At 38.1% G+C, this 16,866-nt stretch overlaps 1 protein-coding gene across 1 annotated transcript in view; it reads right to left on the bottom strand.

The window, feature by feature from the left end:
• PARD3B (par-3 family cell polarity regulator beta) overlaps positions 1 to 16,866 on the bottom strand; it is a 366,162-nt gene that overhangs the window by 115,972 nt on the left and 233,324 nt on the right. The window contains 1 exon segment of the mRNA XM_015868265.1: positions 15,835 to 16,069. Coding sequence (XP_015723751.1) covers positions 15,835 to 16,069 — 235 coding nt within the window.

The following is a 16,866-nucleotide window of genomic DNA, read 5'->3' as shown; positions in this document are numbered from 1 at the left end:
GCAATGGGGAGCCAGTGCAGAATGGGGGGGCAGGGGAACCAGAGGGGAGAGCACCACTGAGAAGCTGTTACATTAGCATCCTTTTCTCTTTAATGGAAGAAGACACAGCATCAGCTCTACTTTTAACTAAATAAGAGGCACAAAGGAAGGCAAAGGTATGCCTTGATTTTCACATTTACTATTCCCTCTCCACTCCTGGAAAGTTGCCATTATTCTTTATTACTCATTTTCATTCTATAACCTTTCAGCTAAATCTGCTGAGTGGCTTTCTTATGAAGCTGTCTATTAGCACTTGATATTTGGTTTTACTTGGAACAGGCTTCTTTTTTTCCTCTGAACACTGCAGGCACTTGGCTGGCCATCACCTTCTTTTCCTCCCAGCAGCTCCTTATCAGAAGTTTATCATATATATTTCTGGATAATGAGTTGTTTTCTTTTTAGCTCTACTCCATGTTCTGCTCATGTCACAGGCTAGATTTTTAGGAATTAATAGTAGCGATGACTTTACAAAAGAGGTTACATTTTTTCAGTCATATTACACACACCTTTTTATGGTGTTACACCTTGGGTTCATGATCCTTTTTTGAACGTACTATAAAAGACATTTCTCTTTTCTAGACTAACATATTTCACAGAGCAAGCAGACTGTACTTTTATTTGGTATGTAATTTTTCTTTGTTTCTCAGCAACATCACAAATTGATATCTTAATTTCATATTTGTCAAGTTGTGTATTGTCACAATAAGCTACTTGGGATTTTAACTAAGGCAACTCTCCAGATTAATATCCATCTATTAAAAGGTTCTAGAAATGAAATCTGTGAGTAAAAATAATTATTTTTAATTGATCCAACCTTTTTCAGAATTAGCTCGTGAGAAATATTTGAGGCTTTGAATTGCTGTCTGCTTTCAGGAAAAATGTCCACTGAATCTTACAATTCATAGGAACAGAAAATCCATTTCCTTCCCTACTCATAACTGACTGCTACATGACAGAAATGGTCCTTAACAGATCTGCTTCAAATGGGAATTCAGCCATTCAGTATTATTAAATAAATAAACCAAGTTTCTTCTGCTCTTCACGTCTTTTAGCCCATAAATATCAGCAAAACTAGTAGACAAAAGCTTAGTTTTATTCTTTTTCATTAATTGCTGGGCTAAATTCTATCTAGAATTGTTCTCATGAAACACAAGTCTAAAGAACAGCATTGTAAAGATGCAGCTAAAGGAAGATTCCATCTCAGAAATCTTTGTGTACCAGTGACAACAAATGAGTAGTAGGAATGTCTTAAAGTTTGGATAACAGCCTACAGAATTACCTGCTGAAATGTGCTTCTGAAGCAAAAACAACAAAAACCTCACACCAACTCATACTGAGCTAATGAAAAAAACACAAACGCAAAATGCTGCCTTTTTAGATTCACTCTTCAGCAAAGAACGGGACCTTACAAGCTCGCTGAACTGTACTCAGAACTGGGACTAAAGTTAATTTTCCTACACCCTTGCACTCTAAAGGAAAAGAAAAAAAAAAGCATTTGTAACAACTTTAGAGAGGCTCACTTCAATCTCAGAGATATACACGGTCATACACAATGCAAAACTTCCATAAAGTTCAACAGGCTTTGGCTCAGGCCTGGAAAACTTTGTCACAAAGTCACTATGTTTTTCTGGTATTTAAACCAACCCATATCACTTTGAAATGTCTGCTGTTTCCTTCCTGAAAACAGGATGCTCTCCACTATTCTGAAATAATGGTTGTTTTTTTAGGGTCCCCAAACTCTTCCTTCTGAGCACTGCTCTGTCTCTGTTGGTATTTCTATTTCATTTTCTGCAATCAGATCTGATCACTTGTGCAGCTGATCCCTATTCCTTCCACTTTTGCATGAAACAGAAAACACTTATACTCTCAGTCTCATCACTGGTTGGGCACACCTAGTTGAAGCTTCTGCAATTTTTCTTAGTCATTGAAATACACAGATCTTAGCAGTGCTTCAAAACAAACTTGCTTGTTACAGTACTCTCTTGGGTTTCTTTGTCATGTTTCAGAACTGCTACAGTATGTTGAAGTTAATACAGTTTTCTTTTTCCAAGAGACCAGCATAATTGTAAGTTCAAAAATGGGCAGATACTGAACCAAAACTGCAATATTAAAGGTCGGAAATGATCTTGCTGCACTCAGTCAAATGGATTGTCATCTGTTGATTAAATGAAACTTGCCTATGCTTTTCAATACAACTGACCAAAAGATGCTTTTATAGAGCATTTTGTTATCCTAAGAATTAGGCATGCAGGGCCTTGAAAAATGACCACAGCTTGGACTGTTCTTCAGAAAATACTTTCCTTTATAGCTGGTGGTAAAATTGTTCTTATCCTGCTCACCATAGACATTCAGAAGAATTCTGCTCAAGTCTCACTGCCTTGTATTTGGTAACAACAGCCATTCAGCCATTTTAATTAAAACTCATGGCTTTAATTATCTTCATGCAGACACTATATCAATTGAAGTTACTTTCTAGGGTGTATTCTTCTCCTGCCTGGTGCTTCATTTTTGACTCTCTTCTCTGCAGTCAGCCTTTGAAACTGGGTGCTTGGGAAAGTCACCAACCTAAGATGGTTATGCTGGTGGTGGTAGCATGTTGTGTGTTTGGTACTGCTCCTTAAAGCTTGTTTGAATTCAGCATTTACAAATGGAATGCAAATCTCGAGCTCAGTACTCTAGTTACAAACTTCTCCTTTAACCTTATAAAGCTGCTTGACATTTTGCACAAGAAATATCTTAAATTTTCCTTGTCTGATCACTGCTGTATATAAAATTTTCCCTAACTCACAGATTCCCATACTAACCTTTATATTTGTAAGCTTATCTTGGGACTGTATCTGCCTTCCATGGTGTTTTTCTTACATCATTAAGCTGATACCTGGTTGTTCAACTTTATTTTGCATTTGGCTTTGTGGAAACTCAAGGATAGAGCTGGTCTAAACACTGCCAGAAAAGAGATATTAGGCCCCATGGACACCGATTTCTTCCTGCACAAGAGAAGAGGCAGTTTCAAATAGACTGACATTTTCTAACAATAAGATGTAGGATTCCCCACAAAGAAGCCTGTTTGAGTTAATGACAGAACAAACTAAGCAAGCTGTCAACTACCTGGAACTGCTACACCAGAACTTTATATTGAGTTTTTGTTATTATGCTAAGACTACTGCAATTAATATGGTATCAAAGTCAACAGAAGCCTATGCTATCAAAGGCAAGCAGTCTCACGAGACTGAGTTAACATTTGATCAGTAACATTGGATCCACTATATGCAATTTGTGTCCCAAGGTGCTCAGTGAATGGCTGATGGACACAAAATAACAAAGACTGAGAAAGACAATAAACCGATGGCCAAGATCAATAAATGGTCTTGGTATTCCATGAAACCATGAATGCATTTGCTCTTTTAAAAGCTCAGGATGTGGGCTGCTTCAGTATGTGAGGGCCTATCCATGCCCTTAAAGTAAGATGTGCAGTGCTGCCATGAGACTACTGGAAAGAAGCTCTTTTTAGCTTATGTAGTATGTAAGCACCTCCTTGCTCCCCTCCTCTGAGTATTTATAGTAGCCATGTAAATCCACCACCTCCTCCTGTAACCTTTTGCTGTTCTCATTATAGAGACAAAAATAGCATGTCAAAGAAAGAGACCCAGCCTTTTCTCTATATTCTGGAAATTAACTATATAAAACTCTAAAAGATTTATGTGTTAATCTACCAGTTCCATAAAATACAAGAACACAAATAACTGTTAAAAATTGCAAAGGTAAAGATCTAGAGTGAAGAAGACAGAAAGGTATATGATGCAGCTGTGGTTTATTGCTTTGCTCTCTGCTGGATTGAGGCCTCAGTAAGTTATTAAACCACTGAGGTAAATCTTAACTACTTAGTTATTCAAAACTTCAACTCTCAGATTATTTTCTGCTCTAGGCTTATGGGTAACTTTTTTTTTTTTTTTTTTTTCCGTCTTCCCCAGTGAAAGATCATCTTGTCCGTGTTCCACTTTCAATTGTACAGAAGTGCATGGACAGCAGTTTATGGGGTAGCATAAGTTTTGTGCAGCACATCTACTGCCGGCAGTGATCCTTCTCACCGTGACAGGATCATAATCTTTCAATTTCTTTAAACTCTAGCCTAAAACCAAAGAAGATTAGACTTGTTCTTTCCATTCTAAATGCCCCCAACAAGATAGAGGAAACTGGTATTTAAGCCAGAATAAATGTTTGGGATGAATTAAATAAATATACTTCTATTGGAATATTTTTGATAGCATGCTTCAGACTGCCTGAAACTCAGTATGATTTTAGGTAGAGCAATAAAGCATGTATTTTGTAGGACAGCTGGCTTCTTTTCTCCCCACTAACATGCAGGAACCTGCAAGTCTTTGTAAAACACCAAAAATATCTCTACTACACAGATTTTTAACAGTAATTTCCATGCAAGAGACTCAATAAAATCAAATCTGCTTTATTACAGCATTGGAGACTAAAGCCAGTTATTCACTCAGAGTTAGCAAGCTTGCATGCCAAATCAGTTTTCACCACTCGCTGGGTGCAACACACTCCACAGGCAAATTATACAGTTTACAGAGAACCCGTACTGTAAGAGCTACAGGTCTCATCACAGTCTTGCAAAACATCCTCGGCACATACTACAGATTAATAAACACAACTTCCACTGTGTAGTTACTTAAATTACGCAGTATGCTCCATGCAGGAACAAAGTGGCTAACAGTACTGCTCACAGGCAGACAGAATACAAAGCACAACTCTACATAGAAATTCTTCTACATTGCTTCCCAAACCATTTCTCAAACCCAGAGCTCCTGGAGCCTTGCCTGAGCCTGTCTAGAGCACTCTCTGCAGTTACAGATGAATAATAGTTTGGGAAGCAACAAAAGACAACAAAGTTAAAATGGACTAAATAGGAATTCACACACACACACACACACACACACACACACACACACACACACAAAAACCCCACATCATATTAAAATCTCCTACTAAAACATAAAAGCCATCTCTGACCAAAAAATAATTAAAAAAAAACAACAAAAACTGTATGGACTAAATAGGAATTCACACACACACACACACACACACACACACACACACACACACACAAAAACCCCACAATAATTGAGGCAGAGATCTTCAGAGATGAAGAGCCAAACTCACCTTGAACAGCACTTGCACTTACAATAATCTGCCTTCCTAAAAGAAAGATTTGTTAATTTCTTTGAGAATAACTTAGATCAAGTAGGTTGCTCTGCTGTTGTTATTCTATTCACAGTAAAAATGATCAGCTGCTGTAAAGCTGATTTTTTTTTTTTCTCAAGACCAGTGTATTTTTGGTTATGCAAAATCTTCACATTTTGCCAAACCTCTTATATTCAGAATTATATTTTACTGTGCAGACTGCATCAATACAAACAGACATAAATCAATAATTTAAAAACATGTGTCATTAAGCTGCCTAAATGAATGAATCTGAGCTCCTTTGACGATCTCTCCTCATTATCTGCTAGGGAGGAAGAACAATTCAAGAGCTTTGGAATGGAAACAAGCACTTCCAAATGCAGGAGAGGATATAGAAAACATATTTGGAGGGAAATAAAGCAAGCTAACTTCTTTGAATTGTTTATTTCCTCAATCAAACTTTAATTAAAAACAGAACATTAGGATGTCTGTTATACTAAGCTACTGTAATACAGACTTCCACATAAGAGGATAAAAAGCCTAACAAAAGGCCAACAGAAGTAGAATGATCAGTGTCTGATTTATTACTCACTGTGCTTACAATTCTATTCACACATTACCACCAGGTATTCTCTGCTTTCAGATACAGGACAATGAATGGCACAGGCAACCAGTTCCTCACTTCAAACCTAATACTGAAGTTAAATGCAGCAGAGCTACCGTAGATACTTACTGCTCTCTTTATTTTGTACTACATATACACAGAGACAGACAAACTTTTGCCTTGGAAGCCAACTGTTAAGACTTCATAGAATTGTAGAATAATCTGAGTTGGAAGAGAACCATAAGGTTCACTGAGTCCAACTTGATTGTTTTTAAGTGGGAGGTTGCAAGACCAGAAAGAGAAAAGGAAGAATGGGTCCTGATTTTTATGACTAAGAATTTTTCAAAGACTTCTAAAAAAATAAGAGCAAATTCTGCCAAATGCCCCATGCCCAAGCCAAGACAAAAACGAAGCCATTTCAGTTCAATGAAGGAAGCAGGGCAGCATTTTGGGATGTACATTTTTCTTTGGTAGCATCATTAACTTCTATGACAAACGTCACGCAGCACTGTGACCACTGAGAAATCAGCAGTGTCTCCTCATGACGAGGTGCAGAGCAGAAGTGACAGGTGGCAGAGCCCACCTGTATGAGCTCTGCCAGGGCTATCAGTCAGGGCTCTGCATCAACAGGGCAACAGCTATGGCAAGAGAGAGCCGAGGGTGGAGCGCCGGGTGAAGAATGGAAGAGAGAGTGGCAGAAACCTGGAGACAAACAAGTATTGTCGCAGCCGGAGGCTGAAGGTAAAGAGAACATGGAGTTAAAGCTGCAGCTGAAATGAGCAGGGAACTGCTGGGTAATGATCAGTCCTGCACTTCTGCATTTTCTTCCTATAAGATTCCATTAAAATGGGTAGGGTGGGACTGGAATGGGACAACAAAACATAGCTGCTGCAGGAAGCTGTAGAGCACTTTTCTTATCTACTGCCCATGGTCAGGCATGGAAAACAGGAGCTGGGGTTTAAGGGACCTAAAGCTCTCCTATCCCACTCACTCAGCCCTGTCAACATCTGCACACACTGTGCAAGTTCTACAGCAAAGACAAATCTTAGGCATGGCTGTGCGTGTACTTTCTGCCTAGACATGCTCTAGTAGGAAACATGCTGCTGAGACAGGCTGGCTGCTGTTAACAGTTGCTCAGAGCAATGTTACCACACTGGTTTGTTTATATGCACCAAACTGGGAAGGAACTGAAGTTCGTGCTGTGCTGACGGGTAGGCAAGAGCAGTCAGAACAGCAGCCCAGCACACTGATCCAGAACAGAGTGGAATAATCTGGAGGCAACCAGTTGGTACAAGCCCAAGCAGAGGGGAATAAACCTTCATGATTTCTACTGTGAGTTCTTCAGTGCTGGACAAGGGCAAGTTTTTTACTGCCTCACTGGAAGAGTTTAAGGTTTGCTGCAAGATGACATCCCAGGTAGCATCCCTTTTATGGAAAGGGGAAGGTGCTGCTGGTTTCCATGATGACAGAGCAGGCAAATGTAGAGGAACAGTTGACAGAGGAAATAAAGGTTTGCCCATGCTAAATTTGAAATGACAAATCAATTTTTTCTAGCAAGAAGGCATAAAATGGGAGTAATAGACAGAAGGTCAATTTTATTTCTGAGCCATTGTATTCTAAACGCCACTTCTGAAGGAAAGAGCATCTGTAGCTAGGAAGTAGGAGGAGGAGGGAAGCCCAGCTTAGCACCTTATCTGCTAGCAACAGCAAAGGGGAGCAACCCAGTATCATCAACAGCTCCTGCTAATGTGCAACAGCAGCAGGGTGAGTTTGTGCATTGGTCTAGACTTGCATCATTGTCTTCTTCCACAGAAGAATGAGAACGAAATTTGCTAGAAATTGATTGGAATATGAATGGTTAAAAGAGAACAGAGAGATGCAGTGTGAAAGTAAGAGACCAGGTGACAAAAGATAAACAACCGAGAAAAATTGAAATCACTGGAAAAAAATTACCTGAAAAGGAAAGCAGTATCATAAAGATCAGAGAAGAAGATAGAGAAAGTCATGCAAAAGCTTACTATTTTTCTGTTTTCCTTTTTTTGTTTGTTTGTTTGTTTTAGAAAATTAAAACTCTAAGCCTGCTGTACTTCTACAGAAGTAGCCAAAATGGTTTTTAAACACATGTAATTTTTAAGCATTTAGCCAAACAGTGATTTATTCAAAGAAGGAAAATACTAGTTTTTGTTTGTTTACTTGGTTGTTTGTTGCTCGCTATGTTAAATAAACGTAAAGGATAGACTTTGTATACAGGATAGTGTGTCTCTCTCACTCTCTGTCAAAAATCCTGTGTGGAAAACAAGAGGGAAGAAGGAGACAGAGTGGCTCAAAGGGGTCAGTTTTTTCTGAAGCTAGCATACTTCATACTCTGAAATTGTGACTAACCCAAAAGGAGCTTTGTTCCTTTTATATGTCAGCAAAACAAAAGGTCAGCCTATTGAAATATTGGCCAGGTCTGACTTTCTTCTATTAATAACAAGTAGAGACACATTTTTTAAAGTAATAGTTAAATAAATGGCTACATGTCTGCAATCATTTCAACTTAAAATGTCAACTGGATTTGAGATGCCATGTGCATTTAATCAATGACTCTGCATTATAATATAAATATTACTTTGGTTTGACTGCTTTGTCTGGCATAAATCATAATTCAGTGAGATGAGCACATTTCATTTTCTCTACAGATGGCTGTTAATAGCAATACCTATTAAAGTGGCACCTGCCAGCACTCTGTAGTTAAGGAACCTGTCAGGAGCCCCTTCTGTATGATTTCCCTGGTAATTGTTGTCTCCCCATCACCATAGAACCCTCATTTCCTGAGTTCGCTTTTCAAGAAAAACTGAACCAGAAAAATCAGAAAAGGTATCTTTTTGCATGCGTCAAGGTAGATCTCCCTTCACATGGTATTCCTGAGCAAAATAGGTATTTATTAGTTGAAAGGCAGCTCAGGTAGTACGACTTCAAGCCCTCTAGGATCTTTGACCATAACACAGCTGTACTACATACAGAAATGCCCAATGTACCATAGCTTAAATGGAAAATCTGGTATTCAAGTTTTATCCTGAGACAAGTGATGGATTTTTAAACAGCTACCGGACAAGTACAGTGAATAAAGGATAAACACACTGCCACAGAGGTGCTGATGAAAGGATACCATCAGGAACACACTTTGCTCTTTTGGGCTTTTTTCCTGCAGAAGGTGTAATTTTGGTCAAGAGGAGACAGGCATTCTGCCACTTCCAGAAAGGACCCAGCCATATTTCCAGTAGGACCAGGGTTTACTTTCATCTTAGTGCGTGTGGGATGTACAGAGGTCAATATTGAACATTTAATTAGACACATCTGAGAATTCAGCGTGCAAAGTTAATCCTTAAACCTCAACACACTGTGGTTTGTTTTTTCAATCTCAGTAATGGCTTGAATAATGATATTTGAACTTGAAGTGAACATGCAAATATTTCACAAAAATAATGCTCCTTGTAAACAGTTTGTAGTTTCCAGTCCTTTCAAACAGTCAGAAGGAACTTTCTGCTCTGATCTGTTAAGTAAATATAAATCTTGTTATCCAAGTTCAGTAATGAGAGTAAGGGGTCTATTCTTCTTCATTGCACTTGCAATACATCTAATGTTAATGAGATTTATGCATGCATATTAAGAAGAGAACAGATGCTTAATTAAACAAATAAGCCTTCAGTAGGCAGTCCATGTGATCATTTTTAGTACAAAACCCCCTTATTTTCTCTATTTTAGTCTGACTATGAATGCAGCCAAGGAGGAATTGATACAGTGAAGGAAAAGAAAAAGGGATATACAAATTGAGATCTTTGTCTTGCCTTAGTTCAAAATACTTGAGAAACTTTAGTTATGTTAAAATAGATTAAATATCTTATCTCACTCATCCACTTGAGCTCTTTACAGGAAATAAGAGTTTTATTTACCAATTTATGTATTTGGAAAGGGGGAATATGAGGCAAAAGGAAAAGGAAGTCCTATGAAAAGGAAGTCAAGACCTCTCAGTAACTAATCTGCCCCATTAACTGATGCTGTGTAACTAATACACATGCTTGATCCATCTCAGATCATTTCACTACTGAGGACAAAATAATCTAAAATTATATTAGCCTAATTAATCATAATTTAATCAAATCTTGTAGTGGTTTTTGTTTTTTTTTTGTTTTGTTTTGTGTTTTTGTTTTGTGTGTGTGTGTGTGTGTGTGTGGTTTTCTTTTTTTTCCTGTCTATTATTTATTTCCAGCATGGTACATACATTTAAATAAATATATTAAAATATACATAGATATATAGGAGTGTGCGCATGCACAAAGTAAAACACATGAATGCATGCACTGCCTCTCTACATCAAATCACATCACTGCTATTTGCTCTTTTAAAATTATATTGCAAACTTTTCCTCCTCAGTGCTTACCTTCTCAGGGAAACAAAGAGCAGAAAGAATGTTCCCCATAAGCTGCCATAGCGCTATACTTAATGGAAGTCAATATCTGTATATTATACAATCTACTTTGCAATACCATTACAGGCTCACCAGTGCTGGTTGTAAAAAGTATCATTCTGAGCATGAGACCTGTAATAGTAGTAATGAAAAAAGGGTCATTTTTGTCTTCCAACTAGAATGAAAAATTAAAGTCGCTAATGCACTTTGCTCAAAGGAAAATTGGCAAATTAAGGGGACAAAAAATAAAATATTCATGGCTCATATTGTAAAATGGAAGGTAAATAATTTAAGATGAACTATTATGTGAGAAAACATAGTATGTCTAAAGAAGAAAAAGCAAAATGCAACTGAAATGCACACTTATTTCTACATTCTTAACTTGCAAGTACCTGCATATGTGCACAAATATGTCTGCTGTGGTTGATGTGCATTATTTGGGATGGACTGACATCTCCTCACCTGTATGCATTTTGAAAAGGTTCATTAGTGAACCACCAAAATTAAGGCAATAAAGAAATGCCTTAAATTAAGTGTTGTGGCGGTGGTGTTTATTTTACTGAGACCAGTGTAGCTAAAGTCTAAGAGACGGCTCTTCAAGTGCACTCCAGTTTGACAAAACTCTTTATTTGAGTCGCCAATTACGCATCTGCTCATAGATTTATTTATTTTTTAATTGCAAAAAACTGACTGGTTTCTGCCTATGGGGAGAGAGCTATTAAAATGTCACCGGTGTGGCTGCAGTCCATTAGATAACTTAACTTTATACCCATAAAGCTGAAAGAGCTACCCAGTATTTTTTATAACCCCTATCTGGAAAAGGTAGTAAGAGAGCCATAGACTTATGTTTATTATACGCCAGGACTGTAACAACTGCAATGGGATTAGGATATGGAGCAGCAATGCAATGCACAGCAGAGGTCACGTTCCCCTGGTGATTTAAAGGTTCAGTCTTTCTCCAATTTAATTTAGAAAGCAACTCAAAGCCTACCACAGGATTCCAAAGCAAGGCAGTAACTGGAGATCACAAATTTAAAATCTAGCGTTCACCAAGCAAACCATGGAATACAAATAACTTTTTCTTTCAGTTTTTCTTTTTAGATTAACCTCTTGGCTAGATTTGCTTTATGGTAGCACTCAGCATCAGGGGCTTCTACCACCCTGCACAAAGGGGTTAATGAATCCTTCCAAATAGCCTACAGAGCCACCTAACAAGGCTCTCTAAACAAGTGACACTACATACTTCCTTTATTCAAAGGCCCCAAACCACTGTTTCGCTAAATTGTTGCTCATGAAAATACAAAACACACTCATAAAGAAGCACAGTGAAGCTCATCTGAGGTACAGCAGTCTCCTTATCATGCCGGGAGGATCAGTCACCTTGATGTAAGGAAAGGGATGAACCAAGAATGCAGTGTGTTACTTAATGTGTACCCTTGTTCCTATGATGCATCCGCATGGAACTGAACACTATTTTTGTTTCAAGTTTAAGCACGGATGCTAAAGAGCGACTTTTTTTCTGAGGCTGCAGTATAGATTTAGTCACAGCTCCAGTAATAATAGTACCGTAATTTACTTTGCCGTCTGTTGTCTGGCATTGGGTTATTTAGTAAGCTGTGATGATGCAATGTGCCAGAAAATACCAAAAAGTAAAGTAATGCTCGTTTAAATGTTACATACAAACAATTAATCAAGTCAGCTTCTGTTGTTCTCTGACCAGCACACATGTAGATTTGATCCTAAGACAAGCAAGCAATATACATACCAGGACACAAGAGAAAACCTACAAACGCTACACTCTGCACCACCCTAAAATACTGCTTTGGATTATAAGGACTTTACCAACTAGTAATAACCAGTGTCATCTGCATTTTAAATTTCTAGTATATACCCATGCTTCAGATGCAGCAGTCATTAACATGTGGCAGCCAGGAGCTCTGGTTCATACTGGATAAAACAGGACACTTTTTAAAAAACAAAGATTACAAAAATAAAAGCATGATTTCTTGATGGTCTCCCTGAATCACAGTCACCTAAATATAAAGCTTCAATCCAGAGAAAGCTTAGCAGGAAAGCAATCAATCTTTTTTTTTTTTTTTTTTTCCCCTTTTTTCTTTTATGTGTAAAAAAAAAAAAAAAAAGACCAGGAACTACAAGTAAATAGCAGCTGAGCAACAGATGAGGCACTAAGTGAAATCTGTTAGCAACTGCTAACAGCTTTGCTATTTTCTGTTGTTAAATTAAAAAAAAGAGGAAAAGGAGAAAAAAAAAAAAGCAAAAAACCCAATGCAGTAGCAATTCCAATATGTTCAAAAATCTCAGCTACAAAAGACTAAAGCCCTACACTTGCACCTTCTTGTACCAAAGATAAATGCTTGGGTTTGTCTTAATATCTTGATATGTTTTGCTATAGATTAAGAGGCAGAAACAAGCCAATTCACATGGATACATTACTAAGATAAAACTCAGTATAGATGTAAATACAACCATGGCATAGTACAAAGCCTCTATCACAGACAAGTGAGACATTTCTAGCACTACATCAGACTCCAATTCTCCTTTCCATCTGACTCCTAGCCATTCTGCAGACAGTACAGTGTGCCTCCATTAACACTGAGCTTTCTGGTGAAAGCTCAAACATTTTCATTGCCTTTCTGGCCTGGGAGCTTTCACCACAGACTGATCATTCCCAGCTTACCTCAACCCAATTCTGCTATGGGTTCAGCAAGCTTGTTTTCCTGTTTAGGTGCATCTATATGGCATGGTAGAACTATGGAGGTGCAGCAGGAACAGCTCTGAACAAAGCAGCTCAGGAGCAATGAGAAACATAAACATATCTGTGTGGTTCTTATTGCACTGTCCCAGGTAGATACATCCTTGTCACACCTCTGCCACCTGCTTTATAAAGTTATTTTCTTCTGGCAGCCTAGCAGGGACTGCACTCCTTATCCCTTATTTTGGAGATGTGTCCCACTTGGGGAACCACAGTACAGCTATCACCGCATCTGCAGCAGGCACACTACAGATTTCCTTCTTCACCCAGCTTTCTGTTCCCTTATGGTGTTTACATTTCCAGTGCCTCCTATGGCAGGCTTCCCTTCCAGTTTAAACTCAGCATGTCAAAAACTGAGCTTGTATCTGTTTCTAAATACTTCTTTCTACTTTTCTCTTAAACCACCAAGAATTAGTAGTCACCTTGCCTGCTGCAGAAGCTCACAACTTTGTCATATGAAGCTTCTCTTTTTCCTTCCACAGATGTTCTACCAATAAAACATGCCAGTTTCATCTCTACTGTGTCATAAAAAATCTGTCTGTTTCTTTCCATCCGTGCTGCTAAAATACTTGATCATTTAAGCCTTCTTACTGCAGTCTCATCTCTAGTCCTCCTGACAGTCTCCTCACTCTTCACAGCAGTGCTAAACTCTAATGTCAAAAATACCTCTCGAATCTAGCATTTAGTCAGTGTTCAAGCCTTTCACTGATTCTTTTCCCATTCTTTCTTTAAAAAAAAAAAAAAAAAGTATTCAGATTCATTGTTTTTGTTTTTCACATCACCCATAGCAGTTTTTCCCTGAAAAAATACCAGTCTGGTTTTGTTTTTCTTGAGCTCATGTGGTCCCTCTGATTCTTTTGCAAACCCATGCTGTTTGCCCTTGTTCCATCTTTACAATTGATTACCCTTCTTTCGCTTTTGACATAGCTGGGGGTCCTCTTGGTCTCCCACTTTCTCATGAAGGAAATTTGCTTTGAAAAACAATTTTGCAAATTCCTGGATGAAACACTCACAAGTCCAAAGAACCTCCAAAAGCATCCTAGCTAAGCTGCTCACTCTTACAAACAACTCCTCACCTCACCACTATAACCCCTTTCCATCACCTTTGTGACTTTGTACAGTTTTTCAGTGGTGTGGGACAACAATTCGTATTTTCATTACCATACAAATAAATATTAACAACCACCACTGTCGTCTGGGAAGACAAATGGAATAAGAAATATGCGTATGAAAAGAACAGATGTGTAAAGATTGTGTACAACGAGAATGTGAAATACAATCTGAAAAAGTGAATTGCTGAGAATGGCAACCTATTGTTCTCAGTTCTGCATGTTGGTTGTTATTGGATTTTTTTTTGTCAACTGCAATCACTGGCCTTGGATTCTGATGTCATTCCCTGCTCTTTCTGGGTCAAGCATTATGCTTCCAAAAGACAGACCTTGCGCTTCAAATTTAGTCAATTCTGCTAGCAATACACAAACCAGAAGACTTATGTTTTTGTCAGATCTCTGCATTATTCTCCTCTTCTCACAGTCCCATTCACTTCAAATAGTTAAAACAAATGGAAACAGGCATAAAGCTAAACATATACAAAAAGAGCTGCTGAAGTCACCCTTCTCCTAATTATTCAGTGTTTTGACTGCAGATCCATGTTAAGCCCCATTTCTTTAAACGGTATGAACACAAATGCACGTGCAATGCACAGGTGTGTGTATGCGCTCCTCAGCATTACTGAAGAGCCCCATTTGAATGCAGACTGGTATATCCACGTACCTTTATCCTACTGCCATTAACAACTACTGAAATCATGCAAATTTGGCACAAAATGTTGCCTGTACATTTTTGAAAATATCTCCCCAGTGTTTAAAACTCACTAGAAAAATTTGTGGATTCCTTTTGATAATGCATGGAAGCAAGACAGTTAAAAGTTTTTATGCGAGTAGAACAAAAACCATTGAACTCCAGAGACATATCAACAGAGAGTTGGAATGTTAGCTTACGTAGCAGCGTCCTAATGAATATTAATATTATTATATTAATTGCAAATATCACTTAAATTAAACACTTTACTACTCAACAGACTGAACAGATACCAGAGGCAGTGGTGAGCAAGCAGAGTACCTATATCACCAAAGTCTACAGCAGCAACAAGGAAATGTTGAGATGAGTTTTGTCTCATCTCTGATGTTTCCAGATACATAAAATCAATCAAAAGCCAAAATTGTTTGGAAGAAATCCAAACAATGGTGTGTCAAGAAGGGAGGACAACAGTCTTTGGGTCACTACAGACAATGGTTGATGCTGTGAAGTACAGATTTTATCATAGCTAGTAGTTTCCTGTAGCAGCAAATGTCACTAGACTGTTTACTGTAACATAAGCAATTCTGCTCTCTCCAATGCCTGTGAAGAAAGCACACAAGCAAGGGAAGGGGAGGCAATGTCTGAATATGGGAGTGGGTCACATATGACTCAGAAATATTCCCCACAAAACCTACGCCCCACACACATGCTTGTTTTAAGCCTGAAACCTTGATTTTTTTTTCTGGCATATGGGAATGAATTTCAAAGGCACAAAAAGACATTTTGTCTGCCAAATGTCTTCTGCCTCAGCCACAAGTTTGGTGTAAAAGTATAAACTGCTTTCTTTTTAAATAACATAAACATTATTTTGAGTCCAAGTGAAATAATTTTTCCACTACTTTATGAGAGCACCAGTTGTTTCACATGTTATAATGAGCATGGGTGGCTGTTTTGCTTTTTAAAATGACATACCTCAACATGACACCAAAGCCTTTCTTCTTTTTCTTTTCTGGATCTTCATTTTCTTCTTTCCTTTTCTTTTCTTTCATTTTAGTTTTGCCCTTTTCTTTTTTCTTCTCTTTCTCTCTGTTTTTTTTGTCTTTTTTCACTTTGGTTTCGACATCTTCTGTTTCAGGGTTCCCTGGAGGAATAGATTCCATATTCTGCGCTTCTTGACCAGAGTGAGAGCTCTTATCAGAGAAACCATCTGCAGAAGCAAGAAGCAATGGGGATAGTAAGAGGCCACGAAAATGCAAACACATGAAATATAGCACCCGTGTCTACAAGGTGCACAAATGAATCACAAAACATACTTAATTGAATAATTTAAAAAGCAGACCAAACATATCTAGTGAATTCAAGCAAAGTTCTATTCTAAATTAAATACAGAATTATTATAGTGACTTGTTACTGAATATTAATCCTGATAAGAAAACCCAACATGGCAAAACACTGCTGCTTGAAATCTGGCTTATCCACCAGCTCAAGAAAACTGACATGCGAAGAAGCAAACATTTCATCATGTGCTTACTTCAACTAGAGACTGTAGTAACTGAACAAAACCAACCCAGTAAAAATATGATTTCATTCACTCCTTGGAATCTTTCCACTTTAATATAGCTGAAGAAGAAACAGACAAACTGTTCTGCCTGATTGGAGAAGATCTGTGTTGTTTCTGGTTGGGGGCTCAGGATCCAAGCACAGTTTTATGCTTCATGCTGAAGGAGGCATTATTTCCAAAATGGGGTCTTTAAGAGCACAATGACAGAATGAATGAGCAGCAGGGTGCAATCAACACACTGCCTTGCCTATACCAGGGAATGAATTTCCTAGTTGGAGAAGGGGGAATTGTAGACAGCTCTGTAAAACAAGCAAGATAATTTTTAGTGTAATCTGAAGAAGGCAGCTGCTTCTTGAAGTTGAAAAATACAATTATTTAAGGATTGAGTTCTAATTCTAATTCCTCCCCTGCTCTCCTACCCCAGAGGAGATCAGTGAAGACTT

Source organism: Coturnix japonica, chromosome 7, assembly GCF_001577835.2.
Source record: "Coturnix japonica isolate 7356 chromosome 7, Coturnix japonica 2.1, whole genome shotgun sequence".
Lineage (NCBI taxonomy): Eukaryota > Metazoa > Chordata > Aves > Galliformes > Phasianidae > Coturnix > Coturnix japonica.
The sequence above is the reverse complement of the archived record's forward strand: the minus strand, read 5'-3'. Positions and strand labels throughout refer to the sequence as shown.